The following is a 20,830-nucleotide window of genomic DNA, read 5'->3' on the forward strand; positions in this document are numbered from 1 at the left end:
CCAGCCTTAGCCCACAGAGCAGACTGAAGAAAACAGATTAGATCATATAACAGAGATAACACAGCCACTGTGCAATTAGGAGAGGCTGCAGTAAGCCAGAGCACATTAGAACAGGCAAAGGAACTTATAGGATAGAAGAACTAAGGCTGAAAATTGTGTTACAGAGTCTCTTTAAGTAAAAAAAAAAGATCTTGGGAGCTGATTTTCAATTTTTCAAATGAGTACCGCCACTTTAAATTTGAAAAGTTTTACCAATTGACTTACATATTGATGACTGAAGCATAGGAAATCTAAGTGCCACTCCATTTGGGTTACAACTGTCTTTTTTACCACAAAACTTTAAATATGATTATCTCAAAAATGAAGTTTTTAAAAAATTGTTTTGTGACATGTTTCCACAATGCCTGACCTCTGTAGCACAGCAAATTTGGTGCCAAAAGCTTGTTAGTGGGCTTTGCAATTGACTTGAAAAATTAAGCATCATAGACTTTGTAATCAGATGGGGAAGAAAATAATAGAGAGAACATATCTGTCTTCGGTAGACACTTAAAATCAGTTGAACAGCATGTTTTAGCCTGTCTGATAAACATTTACTAGGGTTCACAAAAAGAATACAGCAACAAATACAGAGTATAACAAAAATGAATGTTAGAATCAATGTCAAAATCTTGTCTTGACATAACTTTACAAAAATATGTATGCTTATGAGAGATTAATGTCAGAGTATGCAATTGATGATAAAACCAGAATAGGGTGACGGCCTTCTTGCTATATCAAAAATGCCATAATGTATTGTGATTTCCTAGCCTTCTTATGGGAACTTTTACCCAATACTCAGCAGAACCCGACTCTGAGCTCAACACCATATAAGTCTCACAGTTAACTTCCACTAGACCTAATGCTAACTTTGGACATAACAATTTTACATGGACTCACTCTATCTGGCAAGTCTAAGCTTGAGAATTGTACCTAGCTGTCACTGTTCTTACTGTCTCACAAGGACACTAGCTCATGGCTCAGAATAGAGTGAAAAATGACTAAGACATCTGTTCTCTAATCCATCATTGTCTGACAAACTTAGAACTAACTGAACATACTGTATAGAATATAGAATACATTTATGAAGAGTACCCATATAATGCCCTCCATATATGCTCCATCATATAATCCAAAACTCACAGTGATTGAGAATAATATAATCTTGATTGTATTGAAGCTGGTGAATCATCCATATATATTAGATCTGTTTTTAACCCTCTATTAATATACTGTATTACAGACTATAATACAGGCAAATTGGAATTTACAAATATCAACATTTTTTAGGCAAAATTTGACTTTACTATTGGATTTGAATCAACATTAGACTTCAGATTTACAAAGCTGAATTCATAGGGCTTCAAAGGTCAGTATTTCACTAATGAATTGTGCAGTAATAGGCTGCCACAACTAGAAAATAATCTACTCTTTTAAAACATGTATGTGAGCTAAAACATCACATTAGTCAACTACACAGGTCTGTGTTATTAAAGGTTTACCTGAAGTGCTGTTTGCTACAGTGAATGGGATTTTTCTCAAATAATCAGTAAACAACTTGATCTGTTCATTGGCTTGGAGTATATATGTAAAGTTGGAGGTTAACCCAGTTAAAATGTATGCGCTCCCAGGGGAAATAATTTGCTAGTATAGTGTGCACGTGATTAGGGAGGCTGGCTGGTATCTTACTATTTTGGCAGTCAAACTGTTGTGCAGAAAATGCTGCTGAAAACAAAGAAAAGCCTGATAATTCCCCTATCCTATGAGGAGACGGACTGGCCCAAAACCTGTCGGTTCTGTGTGATTTCAACTGACTACTTTTTTCGCGATAGTGGTCCTTTAAGAATTTAGAATAGACATATAGATTAAAAGCAGAATAGTCTTACATTTCTTAAGTGCCAATATCTTGGAAATGAAGACTGTATTGTTAATAGTAATTGCATTTCTGCATTACAATTTAATTAGCCCCAAAGAGACTAAGATGTTATGATTTACAAACAATTAATTTAGATATAGACAAAATATTGTTTGCCAGTATTTATGGATGTTGCAACTTGGCTATGTCTCAAATATTATTATGCATTCACTTGAGAGAAATACATAATGTGAATGCCATAAATACTTAGAGTCATTGTATTGAATCTCAAAGTTCAGTTTTAGTCATTATTGTAAGCATCTATACATAAACATCCATATATCAATAGTGAAGTATTACAATTGATAATTATCTTAGTGAGGACCTGAGCCCACTTGCACTGTTGTGTCTTCTTCTGTCCACTTTCCAGCATCTGCAACATTGATGTGTTGTTGAAAAGTGGACACAACTGCGTTAGTGGGCTCAGGCCTATGGTAAAATTTGTGGAGTGTGAAACTTGGCTTCTATCTCCTAAACAGAAATATTTAGCTCAGGTGAAGTGAGCATTCACTTTAAATAGATCAACATGCACTGAGTGGTCATAGCACAAACCAAGGTCACTGTAGTCACTGCAGTTTCTCCGATTAGACATGGGTTTTCTATTCAGGCAATGTATGAACATGTCAGGGCCCTGTTGGTCCTGGAATCCCTGCTGTGGGCTCTCCTTGGTAGTGGAGTATAAATTGTGGCAAAACTGTAATATTGGATGCTGTGTCTTTTATACTAGGTATATACGATGCAATTTTCTGACAAATTTACTGTCTGATCAACTATTTCCAACATGTCCGATCTGATTTCCGATCGATTTTCCATTCACTTCTAAAATTGGGAAGGTCCAAGCAAAATTGCAATGGAGAAGTTTCCATTGACGTTAATTTACCTACGCGATGCGAGGTAAATTATGGATAGCATGCTGCAGTTTTCGGCAGCATGCATCCGAGTCCCCATAGCCGCGGATGAGAAGCCGCATGACGCAGCATCCGGTTGTATGGAAGACAACCGCAAGTACTTGCGGAGGGATGCAAGGCGATGCGGCAATCGCATTCTAAACGCCAGTGGAAACGAGCCCTAAAACAATTTTCTGTGATAAGGCCAGGGAGATCTAGACTTCTCAGGAAACTTCTGTGTGAGGACTATAATAAGGGGAAGGTTAGCTGTGGTTTAGGAGAATTGTGCTGGAGTTGCTAGGGAACAGATCTGCTGTATATTCTTCAATAAAGTTTTGTATTTTTACGACTGCGGAGATGAAGTTTTTTTCTATTGCTTGAAATGGAATAAATGAGTTATCTTCCAACTGTCGGTCTGCTTGTGGTGTATGGACCCTTATCCTGTCACATAAGTGACTATGGGTCCTCACCAGAGGGTTCCACAAGGAATGATAGGCTGTCACCCCTAGCGATGGAAAGAACAGGTATGTGAAACCCGCAGTGTGGGAAGGGCAGGAGAGACTGGACAGGAGGGACTAGCAGGGCACACTGAACATGAGGGACTGACAGTATGGCAGAACGCTTATAAATATTTGTACACTAACACTTTAATTGTCCCTACAACTATACTATACTACTTCTTGTGCTCTAATTTCCACAGGGAAATACCTGCAACTTTATTTTATAGTGGTATCAAAATATTCTTGTTGTTTAAAGGGAAGGTCCAAGCAAAATAAAAAAATGAGTTTCACTTACCTGGGGCTTCTACCAGCGCCATGCAGCCATCCTGTGCCCTCGTAGTCACTCACTGCTGCTCCAGTCCCCCGCTTGCAGCTTGCTGACCTCGCATACCCGCTAGTGCAGGAACATTAACACATACATTTTTACGCGTTACTGGCTCAATGCGTAAATTTTTACGCATTGAACCAGTAACGCGTAAAAATGTATGTGCTAATGTTCCTGCACTAGCGGGAATGCGTAAAAATGTACGCAATGCGGCCCGCCGACCTCCGAGGTCGGCAAGCTGCTAGCGGGGGACTGGAGCAGCAGTGAGTGACTACGAGGGCACAGGATGGCTGCATGGGGCTGGTAGAAGCCCCAGGTAAGTGAAACTCACTTTTTGATTTTGCTTGGACCTTTCCTTTAACCCCCCTGGCGGTCTATTAAAAACCGCCAGGGGGCAGCAGAGCAGTTTTTTTTTTGTTTGTTTTTTTTAAATCATGTGGCGATCTCCGATCAGGAAATCCCGTTCAAAGAACGGGATTTCCTGGAGGGCTTCCCCCGTCGCCATGGCGACGGGCGGCATGACGTCATTGGGAGACCCGATCTACCCCTTACCGCTGCCTGGCACTAATTGGCCAGGCAGCGCACGGGGTCTGGGGGGGGGGCGTCATGGCACGGCGAGTGGTGGGCAATTGGCGCAGAGCGGCGGCGATTAGAGGGCACACGCAGCTAGCAAAGTGCTAGCTGCGTGCTGCAAAAAAAAAAAATCAAAATCGGCCCAGCAGGGCCTGAGAAATCCCCCTGCGCGGCATAGCCCGTGCTCAGCACGGGCTTACCGCCAGGGAGGTTAATGCTTCTGCTTTAAGCACGAAAGAAACATAACGTACCATTTTATTGCACTAATGATGTTTTAAAAGTCATAATTACATTTTTATGGCAGCAAATCAGGGTGGTCATAGTGGGGGATATAGTTTCTGTTCACTTACACAAGGCAAGCTGTCTTTCTGTTTTCTTATTTGTTTTGTTTTAAATCCCCCCCCCCCCCCCCTCAAGATAGTAGTATTATGTATTTGTTGGGCCCTTTTTTCACCGATCCCCACATGGTAGTATTAGGTAGTCAGGTGTGTCCCACAATTATTTTGTCCTGTGCACCTCCCAATTAATAGTTAGCTACCACAACCCACAATTAGACACCACTAAGTATTAGGTAAACCGAGGAGCTTCTCAAATAGTAGTACATAGTCAGATGTGCCTTCAATAGTTTTAGGTAGTCAGATGTGCCCACTGGTATTACGCAGCTAGAGGTACCCCCAGTATTAGGTAGACAGAGATGGCGCAAATATTAAGGTGCCAGAGGTTTCTCCCAGTATTAGGTAGCCAGACATGTCCCCCAGTATTATTTAAACAGAGGTAAATGGTGTGGATCACTATTCTTGTTTTGGTCTTCAAACATATTCCAGACATAAAATAAAGTTATTACTGGATTTTATGTTTTGCCTAGAGTTCTCCTCTCTCCCTTTGTTTTATGTTCATATATCATTTCAAAGCAAAACATACAGGTCTGTGCATGTGGGTTTCAGGGCTTGACAATGCACTCCCTTTTTGCCCTGCAGGAGATTACACCAGAGCTGCACACAGACATACCAGCACATAGTAGCGCTATGCTCTCATTACAGTGTCTTCCACTTCTTCTTATATCTACATACATTTTCTTGAAAGGTAAGACTTTTTACAATCAATCAATCAACCAGAATTGGTGCTTTGGTAGACTTTCTGACCCCTGGTCTCAGGTGCTCTCTAGATAAGATGTTCATAGCTAGGAGCTCTGTCAGTCTGCCATTCATACTGGCTGCATTATTTCGCTATAGTTCATGAAATGACTAATTTGACATTTGACAATGTAATATAGGAAGCATTGTAGTTAGCCTTATAAAACGCTCCTTTGCAGTATATTATTTCTTGTTATTTGGGGCAGATTTATTGTCAATGCTGAAAATTTGCAAACGTATTGCAGTCTGCAACAGATAATGCATGTTTTATTTGTGTGTTTGTATTATGAATAAGTGAGGCACTTTTTTTATGATCTTTTTCAACAAAATAAAAACGTTTTTTTTAAAGAAATAAATATAATAATATTGTATTTAAATAATGTGTACTTAATTGAATAGTTATTTTATTTTCTATCGAAATGCTCTCTTTTTCTCTCCTCTTTGATATACTGAGGGCCATATGCAATTCACTTTTTCACCTGAGTTTTCAACTAGGAGAACATTTTCCATTTTCTATTTAAAATAAGTTTTCAGCACTTTTCAACTAAAAAAGTACCAAAAAGTAAATTATAAAGTACTATCAAAATCATTTAGAGTATTTCCTTCTTTCTGGTGGCTTAAACTGCATTCTATTGACAAGTTTAAAATTATCACCTAGGAGAAAACGCGGGTGAAAAAGTGAATTGCATATGGGCCTGTATATCTTATTTCATTATCTTTATCATCGTGTGTCATAAATATAACTTGAGAAAGTGTTAACGGGATGCTCCCAGTATGCTCTGTAGTAATTATATTCTGATAAACACATACTTTTCTTGCCTTTAGGCAGTGTGTGTTTTAATTTCCTGCCCATCCCATTGCTCATTCTTCAGCAATTGTAACAAATAATGAAAAGTAGTCAGTCTTTTTGTAACTGTGTTGACATATGGACAAACAACAATGGCAGATCTATGTTTACAACTTAAGGTTAGTTAAAATGTTCATATATTTTTATGATTCCATAAAGTCATTGAGACAAAGGGCCATATGCAATTAACTTTTTTTTTTCCGTAGTTTTCTCCTTGGTGATATTTTCAAAAAGTCATTAAAATGCCTTTTAAACCACCAGCAAGGAAACAAATTCTCAAAATAATTTTGATTGTACTTTTTCATCCACTTTTTAATACTTTTTCAGTTGCAAAGTGCAAAACGTTATTTAAAATAGGAGATGAAAAATTATCTCCTAGGAGAAAACTTAAGAGAAAAAGTTAATTGCATATGGGCCTAAATCGTTTTGTGGTGGACACTGGATATTTATTGTTAGGCTTTATATTATTTGTCATATTACCTGGAGTGTGAATTTATTGGCAAACTTAGGACACTGAATAGATAGAGTGGTGGTGGTGTGTAGGATGGGTAAGTCTAGTGTGGGGGGTGGTGTGATGGGTAGGGTAAAGTTGATACTTGGCAGAAATAACAAAAAGTGATGATTTGTTTCATCCTACAGGAGGCAACTGTGGAAAAACTAGACCATTTTTGAGATATTATGAAACACTGTCATATGACCAAACTGGACTTCTTCAAAGTCATCAACGATCAAAAAGAGCAGCAAATGAAGAAGAAAAAAGTATAACCCTTCACCTGACTGCGTATACATGGTACAGGTTTAATGTTAACACAACTGAGTGGGTTTGTTAAGGCTTTTGTGTAAGATGGGTGGTTTTAGTGATGCATCTGCCGACTAAAACAATATGATTTTGCAATTTTCACAGCCACTTGCTAATACTAGATTAATTTGGAATTTCTAGAAGCCTTGGGTATCAAAATCTTGACCCAGGGAGGAGATTAAGGGTTTATGTTTTTAAAGATTATTTATTCAAAACAACTTCTCAAAAACACATAACAAGGAACAGTTCTCAAGCCCCCAATAGTGCATTTTTTTGGTAATGGGAGAACAAAAATGCTAAATTAGAAATAACCAGTCCATATAATATTTTTTTATCACATTTTCATATATCCATGCCCTGAGAGGACACAGACAGAAGCCAAAGGAATATATTTTATATTTTAATGCTTAACAAGCAGAGCCTTGAGTCTGGATATAAGCAAGGAGAACCATGGGGAAGTAGGGAGAGAGGTAGGAAAAAGTCGGAGAGGGATGCGGGGACATTGCTAAGATGCTACAAACAAGTAATCTGTGGGGCTGAAAAGAGCAGGGGGAACTCACCATGAGAAGGGGATAACCTACTGTATGTCTCAGGGGCCAAGGCAGTGGTGCTACTAGTCAAGGTTTGGTATTCTGCAGATTCTCTAAAGGCTAGCCATTCCCTCCATGTTTTCCAATAACTCTCGTGGGTAGATCTAGGATTTGAGAAATTGTCAGTATTCCACAGGCAACTGGGTTCTTTAGATGTTAATTGTATTATTTTTATTATTTATTTATTTATTGTATTTATAAAGCGCCAACATATTACGCATATGAGGATGAGTAGGAGACTCATCCTCTGACTGGTGCTGCTGCTCTCTAAGGCTGCTCCAGACATTACATCTCATTTCTGCTACTTTAAACCTCTTAATGGAAAGACTGGACCGAAATTTCAGTGGATTCTAATGTATCACTTCTCCAGCAACACCTATAACCTTTCAGAACACCTGGATTACTTGGGATGGCAAAGATTTAAGCTGGATTGGATCTTCCTTGGTATCACACACGGCTGAACACTGCACACCTTCCTTGGAATTGACCTGAGACCTTAAAGACTTTCTGCCTCTTTGTGCCTGCCCTCTCCCATCCTGTGAGTAACTTTCATCGATTATCTACAGCATCTATGCTCAATAGACTATATTTTTCTACATATATTATATATTATATCTTCAAACTCCTAAACAAAGGACTGTGTTTTCAAATCCATGCTGTCCATCCATACATCTCTGTGTAAGGACAATTCAGTCTATACAGGCCCTTTGATCTCTGCAGGATACCAGCCACAGCTGTGAAAGTTCACACCTTGACTTTAAATAGGGCCTTTCTTAGCAGGAGCCCTGAGCTGTCTCTTGTCCATCCTAATGTGTAAACATCAATATTCAGCACAGACACTTCTAGCTGTATACCAACCAAGAAATATATATCCAATTGACAAATCAACAATAATTCTACTTAAGTCTGTTGGAATCTACAGAAAGACAAAGAGAGGATCCAGGGGACGTGGGAAAAGACGTTATTCACTGCAGAACCAAAATAACTCTGTGACAAAATCTACAGAGTACACCCAGCCAACAACCCTAATAGCTCCAGCACAATCCAGCAGAGATGACAGCCACACATCTGGAGACTGTTCCCTCCTGGAGTCCTCAATCTCAGACCTCAGCTCCCAGGGTAGCCCCATCAAGGCTGTCCTCTGCAACGTCAGATCAATAAACAACAAAACAGCAATCATACATGATCTAATAGAGTCTTCTGATCTGGCCTGCCTGACTGAAACCTGGCTTTCTGAACCTGTTGGCCCCACCCTGGAGGCAGCTGTGCCAACAAACTATTCCGTGATATACTGCAACAGGGCAGAACGCAGGGGAGGAGGGGTTGCACTTTGCTTTAGATCAGCTTTGAAAATCAGACTACTTACTGTAGGTCCTACCAACTCGTTTGAATGCTTGGGGGTGCAACTTTCAGCTGAGGAAAACATTAACATATTGCTGATCTACCGCCCACCAGAAAAATACTCAGACTTCCTTGAGGAACTTGTAGACCTCCTATGCAACCTAACACTGGAACACCCCAGATGGATTGTTCTTGGAGATTTCAATACATGGGTGGACGACTCCTCCTCACAATTTGGAAAAGAGCTACCTCGTGCCTTACATGAACTGGGCTTCCTCCAATCAATCAGCTCTGCTACTCACAGGAAAGGTCACACTCTGGACCTTATATTCCATACTGGGCTGTCAATAGCCAATGTGGAAATTAATCCTGTTGCCTGGTCAGACCATCACACTATCCACTTCTCCCTCTCAATACCAGCCGCCAAACACCAGGGCCCATATGCAATTAACTTTTTCTCCTGAGTTTTCTCCCAGGTGATATTTTTAAACTTGTCAATAAAATGCTGTTTAAGCCACCAGAAAGCAAGAAAATACTAAAAATGTTGTTGATAGTACTTTTTCATCTACCTTTTGGTACTCTTTAATTAAAAAATTGCTGGAAGTTATTTTAAATCAAAAAGGAAAAATGATCTCCTAGGAGAAAACTCAGGTGAAAAAGTGAATTGCATATGGGCCCAGGTCAAGAATCAAATAAAATATCGCCGCTTAAAAGGGCTAACACCTCAACATATCCGAGATAACCTTAGCTTTGATGAATTGACTGACTCCAGCTTGGACCCTGATACTCTGGTGTTTAAATACAACAAATGTGTGTCCTCCACCTTTGAGACCATTGCTCCTCTGCGCACCAAATATCTTACTCCACACCATCATGCACAGTGGTTTGATAACGCTATAAAAGAGCTGAAAAGACAAGGCCGAAAACTTGAGAGGCTGTGGCGCAAATCTCAGTCCCCAGAAGACAAACATGCCTTAATCTTCCACTTGAAGAGCTACCAAAAGGTAATCACGGGAAAAAAATCATCCTTTCTATCACAAGAGATTGCAAATGCAGTTAACAAACCAGCCCAACTGTTCCGCACAGTGGAAAAACTCTGCAACCCAGCATGTCAAAAACTTAATATCGAGTCTTCAAAGGACCTCTGTGACCAATTTGCCCATTTCTTCACAGACAAAGTCTCCGCTATAAGGTCCGCCATCCAACTTACAGCATCTGAGCCTAATATATCGCCGAAGACCATTAGCAGAGACAACGTAACACCTTGGTCAAACTTCAAAGAAATTGATGAAGTCACATCAAGCATCCTCCTTCACGTCCGCCTAACTACCTGTGACCTGGATCCTGGCCCAACACAGTTCATGTTGAACTGCCCCGACCTGTTCGTACCGGTATTCCTCAAAATTGTTAACTGTTCCTTACAATCAGGGATATTTCCTGCTTTACTGAAGGAAGCAATCATCAGGCCTCTCCTCAAAAAACCCTCCCTGGACCCAGATGCAATGACCAGCTACAGACCTGTCTCTAACCTCCCCTTTCTGGGCAAGCTAATTGAAAAAGCTGTATACCTCCAGCTAGAAGCCAGAATCCTACAAAATAACAGTTATGACCCATTCCAGTCTGGCTTCAGGAAACACCACAGCACTGAAACTGCCCTCATCCAAATATGCAACCACCTGCTCATGGCAAGAGACAGAGGAGAGTGCTCGATCCTCATACTGCTAGACCTTTCTGCAGCCTTTGACACAGTTGACCATGACATCTTGATAAACAGGCTACAGGAATACTGCGGCATTGATGGCATAGTACTTCAGTGGTTCCAATCCTTCTTGAGTGGCAGAACCCACAAAGTGTCTATGGGGCCCTTCCTGTCCACCCCTGTAACACTTAAGTATGGGGTGCCCCAGGGCTCAATCCTCTCTCCCCTGCTTTTCACGATTTACATGCTACCGTTGGGAAAACTAATCCAAAAACATGGCCTGACATACCACTGCTATACAGACGACACCCAACTATATCGTTCCTTCAGGCCTGGTGTGACAGACCCAACTCTAACTATAAACGCCTGCTTACGTGAACTACAGCAATGGATGAATGACAACTGGCTGAAACTAAATGCAGACAAAACTGAAGTCCTTCTGATTGGAGGGCAGAGCATGATAACAAAACAACTTAACTTGCAGTCTTCACCACTGGGAATAGGAGGCACGGATCTACGCAGCTCTGATCATGTGCGTAGCCTGGGAGTTCTAATTGATGGGGATTTAAACTTCAGAACTCAAATCTCTGCTGTGGTGAAATCATCCTATTTTCACCTGAAGAACATTGCAAAAATCAAGCACCTCATCCCTCCAGAAGATCTGCCAACCTTAGTCCATGCCTTCATTACATCCCGACTGGACTACTGCAATGCTCTCTACACTGGCCTTCCAAAAAAGGCCTTGTACCGCCTACAGCTGATACAGAATACTGCTGCCAGACTGCTAACTAACCAACCCCGTCACTGCCACATAACGCCAGTCCTGCATTCCCTTCACTGGCTACCTATAGAATGGAGGGTCCTATTCAAGATCGGCCTACTGACATTTAAATCCCTGAATAATCTAGGCCCTGGATACATGAAAGATATGTTACAGCTGCGTAGCAATCCCCGCATTCTCAGATCCACAGGTTCTAATAATCTAGTCATACCCAGAGTCCACTTGGAAACTTTTGGTCCCAGAGCCTTCTGTCATGCTGCCCCTACGTTTTGGAACTCCTTACCTCAACAGATCAGGACAGCCCCATCCCTGGACGTGTTTAAATCCAGACTGAAAACCCACTTGTTCAGTCTGGCATTTGCAGAAATATAACTTTTGTTGTGTGAATACTTCATCCTACTAATTACTGAATCTGAGAGAGCCTAAGCGCTTTGAGTCCTATGGGAGAAAAGCGCTATAGAAATGTTATTGTATTGTATTATTGTATATGTTTGGTATTAATAAAGATCCTATTTGAGATATTACCACAAATTACCATTTTTCTAGACAACTGCACAATCAGTAAAATTATGGGATAGACAAAGGTAAGAAATAGATTTATGCTGTCGATCATATGAAAAATATATAAAGATCTTTTTATTACCAAAACACTGTATTACAAACGTTTTAAAAGGAATCAGGGAAACCCTGGTAAAATTAACATCCTTGGGGAACACAGATGAGTCTGTTATGATTCTGAAAACTCAGACTTGAGTAACTTTCCTAGTTTCAAAAGGGTTTCAGGTCAGGAGTCTGACGGTTCCAATGGAACAGACTTCCATTGACTCTTTTTCCACTATAGGCACCTTTGTGGTATAAATTCTAAACCAATTTTGCAACCATGTGGCCACCTTCCATGTGTTAAGTGCATCTTTTAATAGAAATAGTCTACCCTACATACTACTCACTTAGTGCAACCGTATTAGCTAACTTTACACAACACTTTGAACACATTGGTCTAGGCACTTTTCGTTTTGGTAATAGAGGGTGAAAAAAGTTTATTGCACATACAAAAAATTCTCAGAGTTACTCCTTATCAAGAACCAACTACAGTACTATATTAAAATAATTTTCTGCGCAGAAAGTTAATTAAAATCACATGGGGCCATCAATGTCCAGATGTTATCCAGGCTACACTTGCTTACAGAGACGGCGATCATGCTGATTCAATACGTCTCTGTAGTCAGGCGTCCCTCTCCTCGTGTTTCAATCATGCAGGCATAACGCTACACTCACACAGCAGCTGCCTCCCTGCTAACAGGGACCGAGTCCATATATTCAGGACATGCATGTACAGTTGGCCGGCATAGTAGAAATCAATTCCTCCATTTAGCCATATCCAGCCTTAAACAAGCTTAATTGTACCAGCAGCAAAGCATGAAGCAGCTCAGCGGGTTATGCAGCATAAAACAATCATTGGATCAACAGTATACTTGCAGCCTCTATGTCCAGGTGGACGTCTTCATGTGAGCGCTTTTTCTCCACAGATCCTTCCCTTGATGAGCGGGCAACGTTTACCCTTTACAGATACAGTCTCTCATCCCTGGGCTGTGGGCATCAGTGTTTATTTGTGCGGCTCGGCGTGCTCAGCGTGCCTGCATGCAGCATGGGAGTATGGACGGCCCGGTGGGTCACGTGCTACTTTGCACGGAACTTGATGGTCCCTCCTGCCGATGCATTTCGCATCATCAGACGCTTCCTCAGGGCGTGACCTTTGTGATATAAAGCAGGGTTTCTCACCTCAGTCCTCAAGTACAACCAATAGTGCATGTTTTGTGGAAATCCACAGAGGTAGCTAATCAGCTCTGTGAATGTTTGTGAGTGTTTGTGGTTTTCTGCAAACCATTCCCTGTTGGAGTGTAAGGATTCCTCCTGTGGCATGTTCTGTGTGTTGCGGTGGAGCCGCAAATGGACAGTTCTGGCTTGTCTGCCTGCATTTGGTTGTGCATTCGCAATGAGTCACATTGTCATTTGCAATTGCTCTGCAGTTCTGGGCAGCTCAGGATGCTGTCATCATTCCACCAATGGCTTACTACAGCTGAGCTGCGGCCAGATAGCCCTAGATTTCCTGCAGGCATGTTGTTACATAATACTGCATGTATTTTCTATGGGAGTCCTTTGTATTCACAACCACCTAGCAAATGGTAATCAAGCCAGCTCAGGATTGGATGCTGTCATCGTTCCACCAATGGCTTACTACAGCTGAGCTGCGGCCAGATAGCTCTGGATTTCCTGCAGGCATGTTGTTACATAATACTGCATGTATTTCCTATGGGAGTCCTTTGCATTCACAACCAGCTAGCAAATGGTAATCAAGCCAGCTCAGAATTGAATGATTACCATTCAGCTGTGTGGAGATTTGCATGCTTGCATCCATTGGTCGATGCCGGCATAAAAGCCTGTCACCCCTTTTAGACCTCGCCCATCATAGCGATCACTATGCTACTCTGTATAGTTCTGTTATTGTAGTTCAATGCGACCTTATTACTTGTGCTTTAGCTAGTTCTTGATAAATATATATGCAAACTTGCTAATATATATTTATCCATTAGTTGAGTTGTTTGTTATTTTCTTTATTCGAGCTACGGAGATTTTTCAGTTACTGTGTTAGCTAGTTAGTTTAGCACGTTTCGGTAGGTTGCACTTATCGTGACCACACATGCTTAGCTGGCATAGTTGTGTTGCTATTAGTTATGTTCTTTCCTGTAGTTTTGTCTGTGTGGATGCTTGCTGGTGATTGTTGTTAGCCTGCTTGCTCTGCTTCTGTGGACGTGACTGTGAGCTGGGGTTGCTACTAGTTACGCTCCAATCTAGTCCTATCTGGTGTCTATCTGAATGCTTGCTATCGCTAAGGAAGCGCAACATCGCACTGCACTGCCATTGTGTCTTACTTGTCTAGTTACGCTCCAATCTAGTCCTGTCTTGTGCCTGTCTGAATGCTTGCTATCGCAAGGGCAGCGCAACATCGCACTGCGCTGCCATTATGTCTTATTTGTAGCGTTATCGGAAGCCCAGAGCTGCAGTTGCTCTGGGCAGCCTGTGTAGCCTCTTCCATTAATCAGCTACCAGTCTTGTTGCTCTGAGTGGTCAAAGTTTAACCCCCAAGCATTACACTTGTGATTTGTAGACAGACAGTATTGCTTATGCACACAAGCATTACATGGAGGTAATTGAGGACTAAGTTGAGAAACCCTGCTGAATAAAGAATTTAAATTGGATGATTTAAAAGATTTTTAGAAAACCAAAACATCGCTTGCAATTTTTGAATCAGCAAACTCACTGAATAAAATCAAACGCTCTATAGCCACTGGAAAGGTTGATTATAGCTGACATTTGCCATTTCACAAAACATGTATAAGGTTTTTCATAAAAAAACAAAACTGATCATGAAAATATCACATAGAAAAACAAGATATTTTATTCTGGCATGAGCAAGCATACATGAAAAAAGGCTCCTGGAAAAAAGGGTGCAGGTTTGGGTTTGCCACTAGTAGAATTTTGCTAAAATTAGCAATATTCTACTACTGAATTACAATCGTAAAATATCAGTAATATTTACCGACATTTTACTATGGCTAAACCTAACCCTACTCTCACACAGAACCCTCCCTCTGTTGATGCCTGGTGCTAGGACCCACTTGGGGGTGCCTAACCCTAAGACCCCCCCCCCCCCCCCCCCATGGTGGTGCCTAACGCTAATACCCCTGTGGTGGTGCCTAACCCTAAGATCGCCCCTGGTGGTTTCTAAGCCTAAGAATTCCCCCTGGGTGGTGCCTAACCCTAAGACCCCCCGGGGCACCTAACTCCCCTAAAGCTTTCCTCCCCCTCTACCGCAAAGCCATGATGTGTGGCAATCAAGGTAAATATTGGCAGAGGTGCCCGATTACTGGTAGTGATTTGAAATAATCATGGGCACCGGGGCTGATATTTCAAATCACTACTGCTAATTGGGTGCTGAAATTTACCTTGATTGCTGCATATCACAGGCATTATAAAAGCCGCAATTTGCTGTAAAGAAGGTAGATTTATGGGGCCCAGAGGTGCCTGATATCGACCGCCACCATGTTCCCAAATTTCCTTTATTTGCCGCTATTCTTTATAATAGGCGCCTATGGCAGCACTGTCTTTTCCTAGGAATGCTACAATTTGCAAATTTTCTGTCTTTACCTTTGTAGGAAATTTGTACTTATGTTAAGAAGAGATAACAGTGCTTTCACAGATGATTTTAAAGTGGTGTCGCATAATAAGACTGTACCCATGGATATTTCATTTGTGTACAAGGGAAAGCTGCGAGGTAAGAATGTAAGCATAAGTCCAAAAATATGCACTTTCCGGGCCACCATCAAGGTGGTTGAGGAGATACTCTTGTGCTGGATCTTGCATGCATGTGTGAAATGCAGGGTGCAGACTCTGTAATGTGGTTAAAACGTAGCAGCACTTGCACACGTATAGGTTGCACTCACTATGACCCAATTTGCTAACCATTTAACTCTGGCATAGTCTTTAGTGGTCCTTGGTCCGTGTCTAGCATGTTGCCTATTGTTTGTTTTCCCGTTGTGACCTGACTTCACATACTCTTTTTATATCTCAACCTTTGGCCAGAATATTGACTTGAATACTTACAGCCTGCCTTGATCTTTGTCCTGTTTATCAACTAATAAGCTATGCTGACCATCCTGAGCTTTGTCTAGTTCTGACTGCGTTGTTCTCCAGACATCAGCCTGCAACCCATCCTTTTTTTCTGTCTGCTTGGGTCGACCTTGTGGATGATAGGGATCACATCCTGGTAGCTACTAGTCAATCTGTTACTCATTAGGGTTGATAGCCCAAAACCCCTTAAAAGGTGCTTTGGTAATCACCCGCAGCCCTAAGCTGCACACCCTGGGAGAGCCCAGACTAATAACCGGTGCCAACCAGGATCAACAGTGCATGTCATCATAATACATGTCCCCTAAATAACATAATTAAGGAGGCATCTCCCCTAAATAACAAATTCTGATGAGCTTAGATATTCGACTAGAAAAAAATTCTACTCAAATTTAGCTTTTTTGGTTTGAAACTGAACAAACAGTTTGCTTCAAAACTTGCACATTTCACTTTTTTTTGCATTAAAGCAAATAGGAAGGGTAAAAAAAAGTTAGAAACTTACCACTGTAGAGGGAAGCATCTGGATGCTCCAGAGGCTTCTCCAATGTCCATGACAACGTCCATGACCCTTCTGCTACCAGCCGGCACCATCTTCCTCTTTGCAGCCATGCAGCCATGCTATGGAGAGGGAAGGCCCTGTACAAGTGCGGCTGTGTATGAGCAGCTCTGGGCTACTGCGCAGGGACGGGTTCTACTTTGCACCTAGCATTGCGGCCACACTCGTACACAAAGGGGAGTGCAGTCACAAGCATTATTCGACATGCTGAATATTGTAAAAAGGGCCCTGGCACAGGAATGTAAGTGCATAGGAAGATTGCGGAAGTCTCTGGACTATACAGAAGCTTCCCCCCTACTAAGGCATCTAAGTTTTTTTTATCGCTTTAGGTATGCTCTACAGTCTATGGGCTGGTCATCTTAGTTACCTTTCCAAGTTGATCATAAAACCACCCAAAAATTTCCACCAGAACTGTTATAGAGGTATGGTGTACCTATGTGAACACGTCATAAATTAGACATTTTAGAAAAACTACGTATTTATAAGCTGTAAATTTGCCTTTTTAAAACAGAAAGTATTTGCAATTATTCAGCTTTGTGTGAACAAGAAGGAAGTCCCATGATGTATCACTTCAGAATATGAAAATTATTATTTTATGTCTCTTAAAACAAGTCTGAGGCAGAACAACCCCCCCCACCAAAAAAAATACTCACCCATGGAGAGGGAAGGCTCTGGGTCCTATAGCGCTTTCCTGTTCCTCTTATGGTCCCCTCGTTCCAGGGCTGTCACCCACATTTCAATCTGCCACCACTGGAGGTTTTGGAAGGCTTCAGGAGCCCGAGTGCTCCATAACACGGGGGGCTCCATACTGCGCAGGGGCGAGTGCATGCTTATGCATACTTGCACATATGCAGTACAGAGCCGCCCGTCTTCATGAGCACTCGGGTTCCTGAAGCCTCCCGTGGTGGCACAGAGCAGTATTCGACCTATCGAGTACTGCTAATGGGAGTGAAAGCGCTGGAATTAGGTGACTATGGGGTTAATTCACTAACAGAAATAATGTGAGTAACCTCCTGATACTCGCGCTATTTCAACAGCGTGCCTTAAATGTAAGTGGCTGCACACGCTACTGGCCGCAAAGCACGAGTAATTACCCTCAGCCACAGGAACGCACACTTTTCTGCGGGTAGTGCAGCATAGCGAGCGCTAGTAACTTACGCCCGCTCTCCCTGCAAATAACGAGTGCTCCACTCATCCAGCCCATGCAGGGATCACATCCTATAACTACTTACTGCTCCAGGTGCAGTATAATCATGCCCTGGGAAACTTCACCTGAAGTCCCAGGGTCACGAAAGTTAGTCAATGGGAGCTGGCAGCTGCCATTACCGCCCAGTTAGCGGGGATATTAATGAATGGGAACGCTGTTCCCATTCATGAATTTGAGTCCCCAAGTCAATGAATGCTGGCATCTATTAGATGCCTGCGTCATTGTATCTTCCGGCTGTTACACTGCCACGCATTATTTCCGATTAACGTCCTTAAGTATGACTGACATCTTGTGGCCAAATAGTAAAACTACATCCCAACACATTTTATTTAATAAACATTCCTACACTTACATTTAAAATTAACTTTCACTCCCCCATAGTATATATATATATCTTAAAAAAATACATAAATAGTTGCCTTAGGGACTGAACTTTTTCTTTAATATTTATGTCAAGGGGGTATATAACTGTTTTATTTGGGGGCTTATAGATAGTGATGGATGCAAAACTGAAAAAATGCACCTTTATTTCTGAATAAAATATTGGGCCATACATTGTACTAGGGAAAAAATGTTTGCGTTGCAATAACCAGGACAAATGGGCAAATAAAATGTGTGGGTTTTATCCACAGTAGAATGTTTTATTTTAACACTATAATGGCTGAAATAATGATTTTTTTTCAAATTTTTTCTTATTATTCCAATAAAAATGTGTTAGGAATAAAATAATTCTTAGCATAATGTACCTCCCAAGGAAAGCCTAATTGGTGGTGAAAAAACAAGGTATAGATCATGTTGTTGTGATTAGTTGTGATTGAGTTATTGGCGAAAGAATGGGAGGAGTGCTGACAGGTGACAATTGCTCCTAAAGGGGTAAAGACCCTCAATGGTCAAGTGGTTAAAGTGATTGGACCAGAAGGTGCTCAGGGCTGGATGAGTGGAGCGCTTGTTATTTGCAGGGAGAGTGGGCTTACGTTACTAGTGCTCGCTATGCTGCACTACCTGCAGCATAGTGTGTGCTCTTGTGGCTGAGGGTAATTACGCGCGCTACACGACCAGTAGTGCCAGAGCCGGATTAAGGCTAAATGGGGCCCTAAGCAAAGTAACTAGCCCCTTTTACTATATGCTGTACGTCGCCTCACCGAAAACTACCCCATCCCACTGCACCAAGTGTAACAGCAGCCTTAAGGATGTTTAAAAATGTTATTTTCCCATCAAAATTTTGCTTAAAATTTTTTGGAAAAAATTCACTTGTCACTCAATCAAACAGGTGCCCTAGATATCCACAAAAATCCTGTTTCCTCTACACTCTTCTACAAACCGTGGTCCGTCCAGCCAGGTGGCTAGTGCAACTCTGCCTCTGTTGTAACAAGTGGTACTGCACTATACGGCAGCTCAGTGACACAGGAGGGCTCTGTGTCTGTGCGTTCTCCCCACTGAAGAGGATCGTGCAGGTGGACAGTAGTTTCCTGTTAGCCTTGCCTGCACTCTGCAGGCACTCGAAGTGGTAGCTGGGGAAGGTTGGCTGTGGGGAGTGAATGCAAGTTACTGTGTAATTATGCACGGAGGCTCCGTGTGTTCGGTTTACTTGTTTATTAATTTCTATCACAAAACTGTTTAAAGGGGAATAGACATCCCTTCTTCCTCATGAGCACTGTAAAAACCACCATAGGCCATAATAGGAATTACGGCTATAGCAGCACAACAGCACAAATTACTACAGAGACACTGTAATTCGGCAGCCAGCAATAGCTGGAAGCCGAATTACGTCTTTTCCCCACTATCCATGGCGGCCTGGAGGGGGAATAGTAATCAACGCACAGGATTGAGTGATTATTATTCAGCTGTGTGGGAATTTGCATGCCTGCTCTCATTAATTGATGTTCATAGAAAAGCCTCCTCCTCCACTCATAGCATTCAGCTTTGTCTTAGCTGCTTGCTGGGGCCCATGTTTGAATCGTGAATTACCTTGTCTTGCCTTGCCTTGACTTGTTTAGCCTTGCTTGTGGACGTAAGTGTCCTTCCAGTCCTGATAGCCTGGATGCAGCCATAACTACGGTGTGATTGGCTAGCGCTCCAGCTAGTTTTGATCTTGTGGACATCAATGTCCTTCCAGTCCTGCTAGTCTGGATGCAACCTCACTTCAGTGGTGATTGGCTAGCTCTCCAGCTAGTTCTGATCCTGTGGACTTATAGTCCTTCCAGTCGTGCTAGCTTGGACGGTGTTATCACTGCAGTGGTGATTGGAAAGCATTCCTGCTAGTTCTGATCCTGTGGACGTGACTATAGATGCGGTTGCTATTAGTTACGCTCCTTCCTGTTCTGTATTGTTTGTGTGAATGTTTGCTATCGCTGTGGTAGCAATTAGATTGGCAAACATTCCTTCCTGTCTGTCAGTTTGTCTGTCCTTGTCTACTCAGTGTGGTGGACATCATGCAGTCACACTAAACAACTATTGTGTTTTGTTTTATTTTGGTGGTTATCGGAAGCTCAGAGCTGCGGTCGCTCTGAACAATCTTGCTCTCTAGTCTATAGCTCCTGTAGAGTTGACAGCTTCCTGCTCACTACCCTGCTGTATCATCATAGCTCCTGTAGAGTTGACAGCTGCCTGCTCACTACCTTGTTTTATCTTCATAGCTCCTGCTGTGATCTGTGTAGTGTCCTCCACAAGTGCATCCTGCACTATTACCTGATATTACCCAGCCTACTTGCCTTGCCTAGTGGTTCTGGTGGTACTCCTGTCTTCCCGGCCTCAGCCTCTATACCTTGGGCATTAAGGCCTGGGTGTTACCGTAGTCGGTAGGTGCTGTCTCGTCACCTCCTATTCTCGTGGGGATGCGCCATATAGGCCGAAGACTACAGAGTTAGATTGGGGTATAGAGGCTGAAAGAAGAAGAGAGATCTGCCAGGCCTTACATTGGTCAACTAATAACATAATTGAACTGGCATGGCCAAA

General features: G+C 42.0%; 1 protein-coding gene across 8 annotated transcripts in view; it reads left to right on the forward strand.

The window, feature by feature from the left end:
• LOC137510933 (disintegrin and metalloproteinase domain-containing protein 10-like) overlaps positions 1-20,830 on the forward strand; it is a 191,259-nt gene that overhangs the window by 82,368 nt on the left and 88,061 nt on the right. For 5 of the 8 annotated variants that reach the window (XM_068233940.1, XM_068233941.1, XM_068233942.1 and 2 more), the window contains 3 exons: positions 5,214-5,319; positions 6,856-7,006; positions 15,641-15,759. In XM_068233940.1, the coding sequence (XP_068090041.1) occupies positions 5,262-5,319; positions 6,856-7,006; positions 15,641-15,759 (328 nt within the window). In that variant the 5' untranslated portion in view covers positions 5,214-5,261. The remainder of the gene's footprint in view (positions 1-5,213; positions 5,320-6,855; positions 7,007-15,640; positions 15,760-20,830) is intronic. The other 3 variants (XM_068233944.1, XM_068233943.1, XM_068233945.1) reach the window with 1 other exon arrangement.

The sequence above is a fragment of the Hyperolius riggenbachi genome, chromosome 1, assembly GCF_040937935.1.
Source record: "Hyperolius riggenbachi isolate aHypRig1 chromosome 1, aHypRig1.pri, whole genome shotgun sequence".
Lineage (NCBI taxonomy): Eukaryota > Metazoa > Chordata > Amphibia > Anura > Hyperoliidae > Hyperolius > Hyperolius riggenbachi.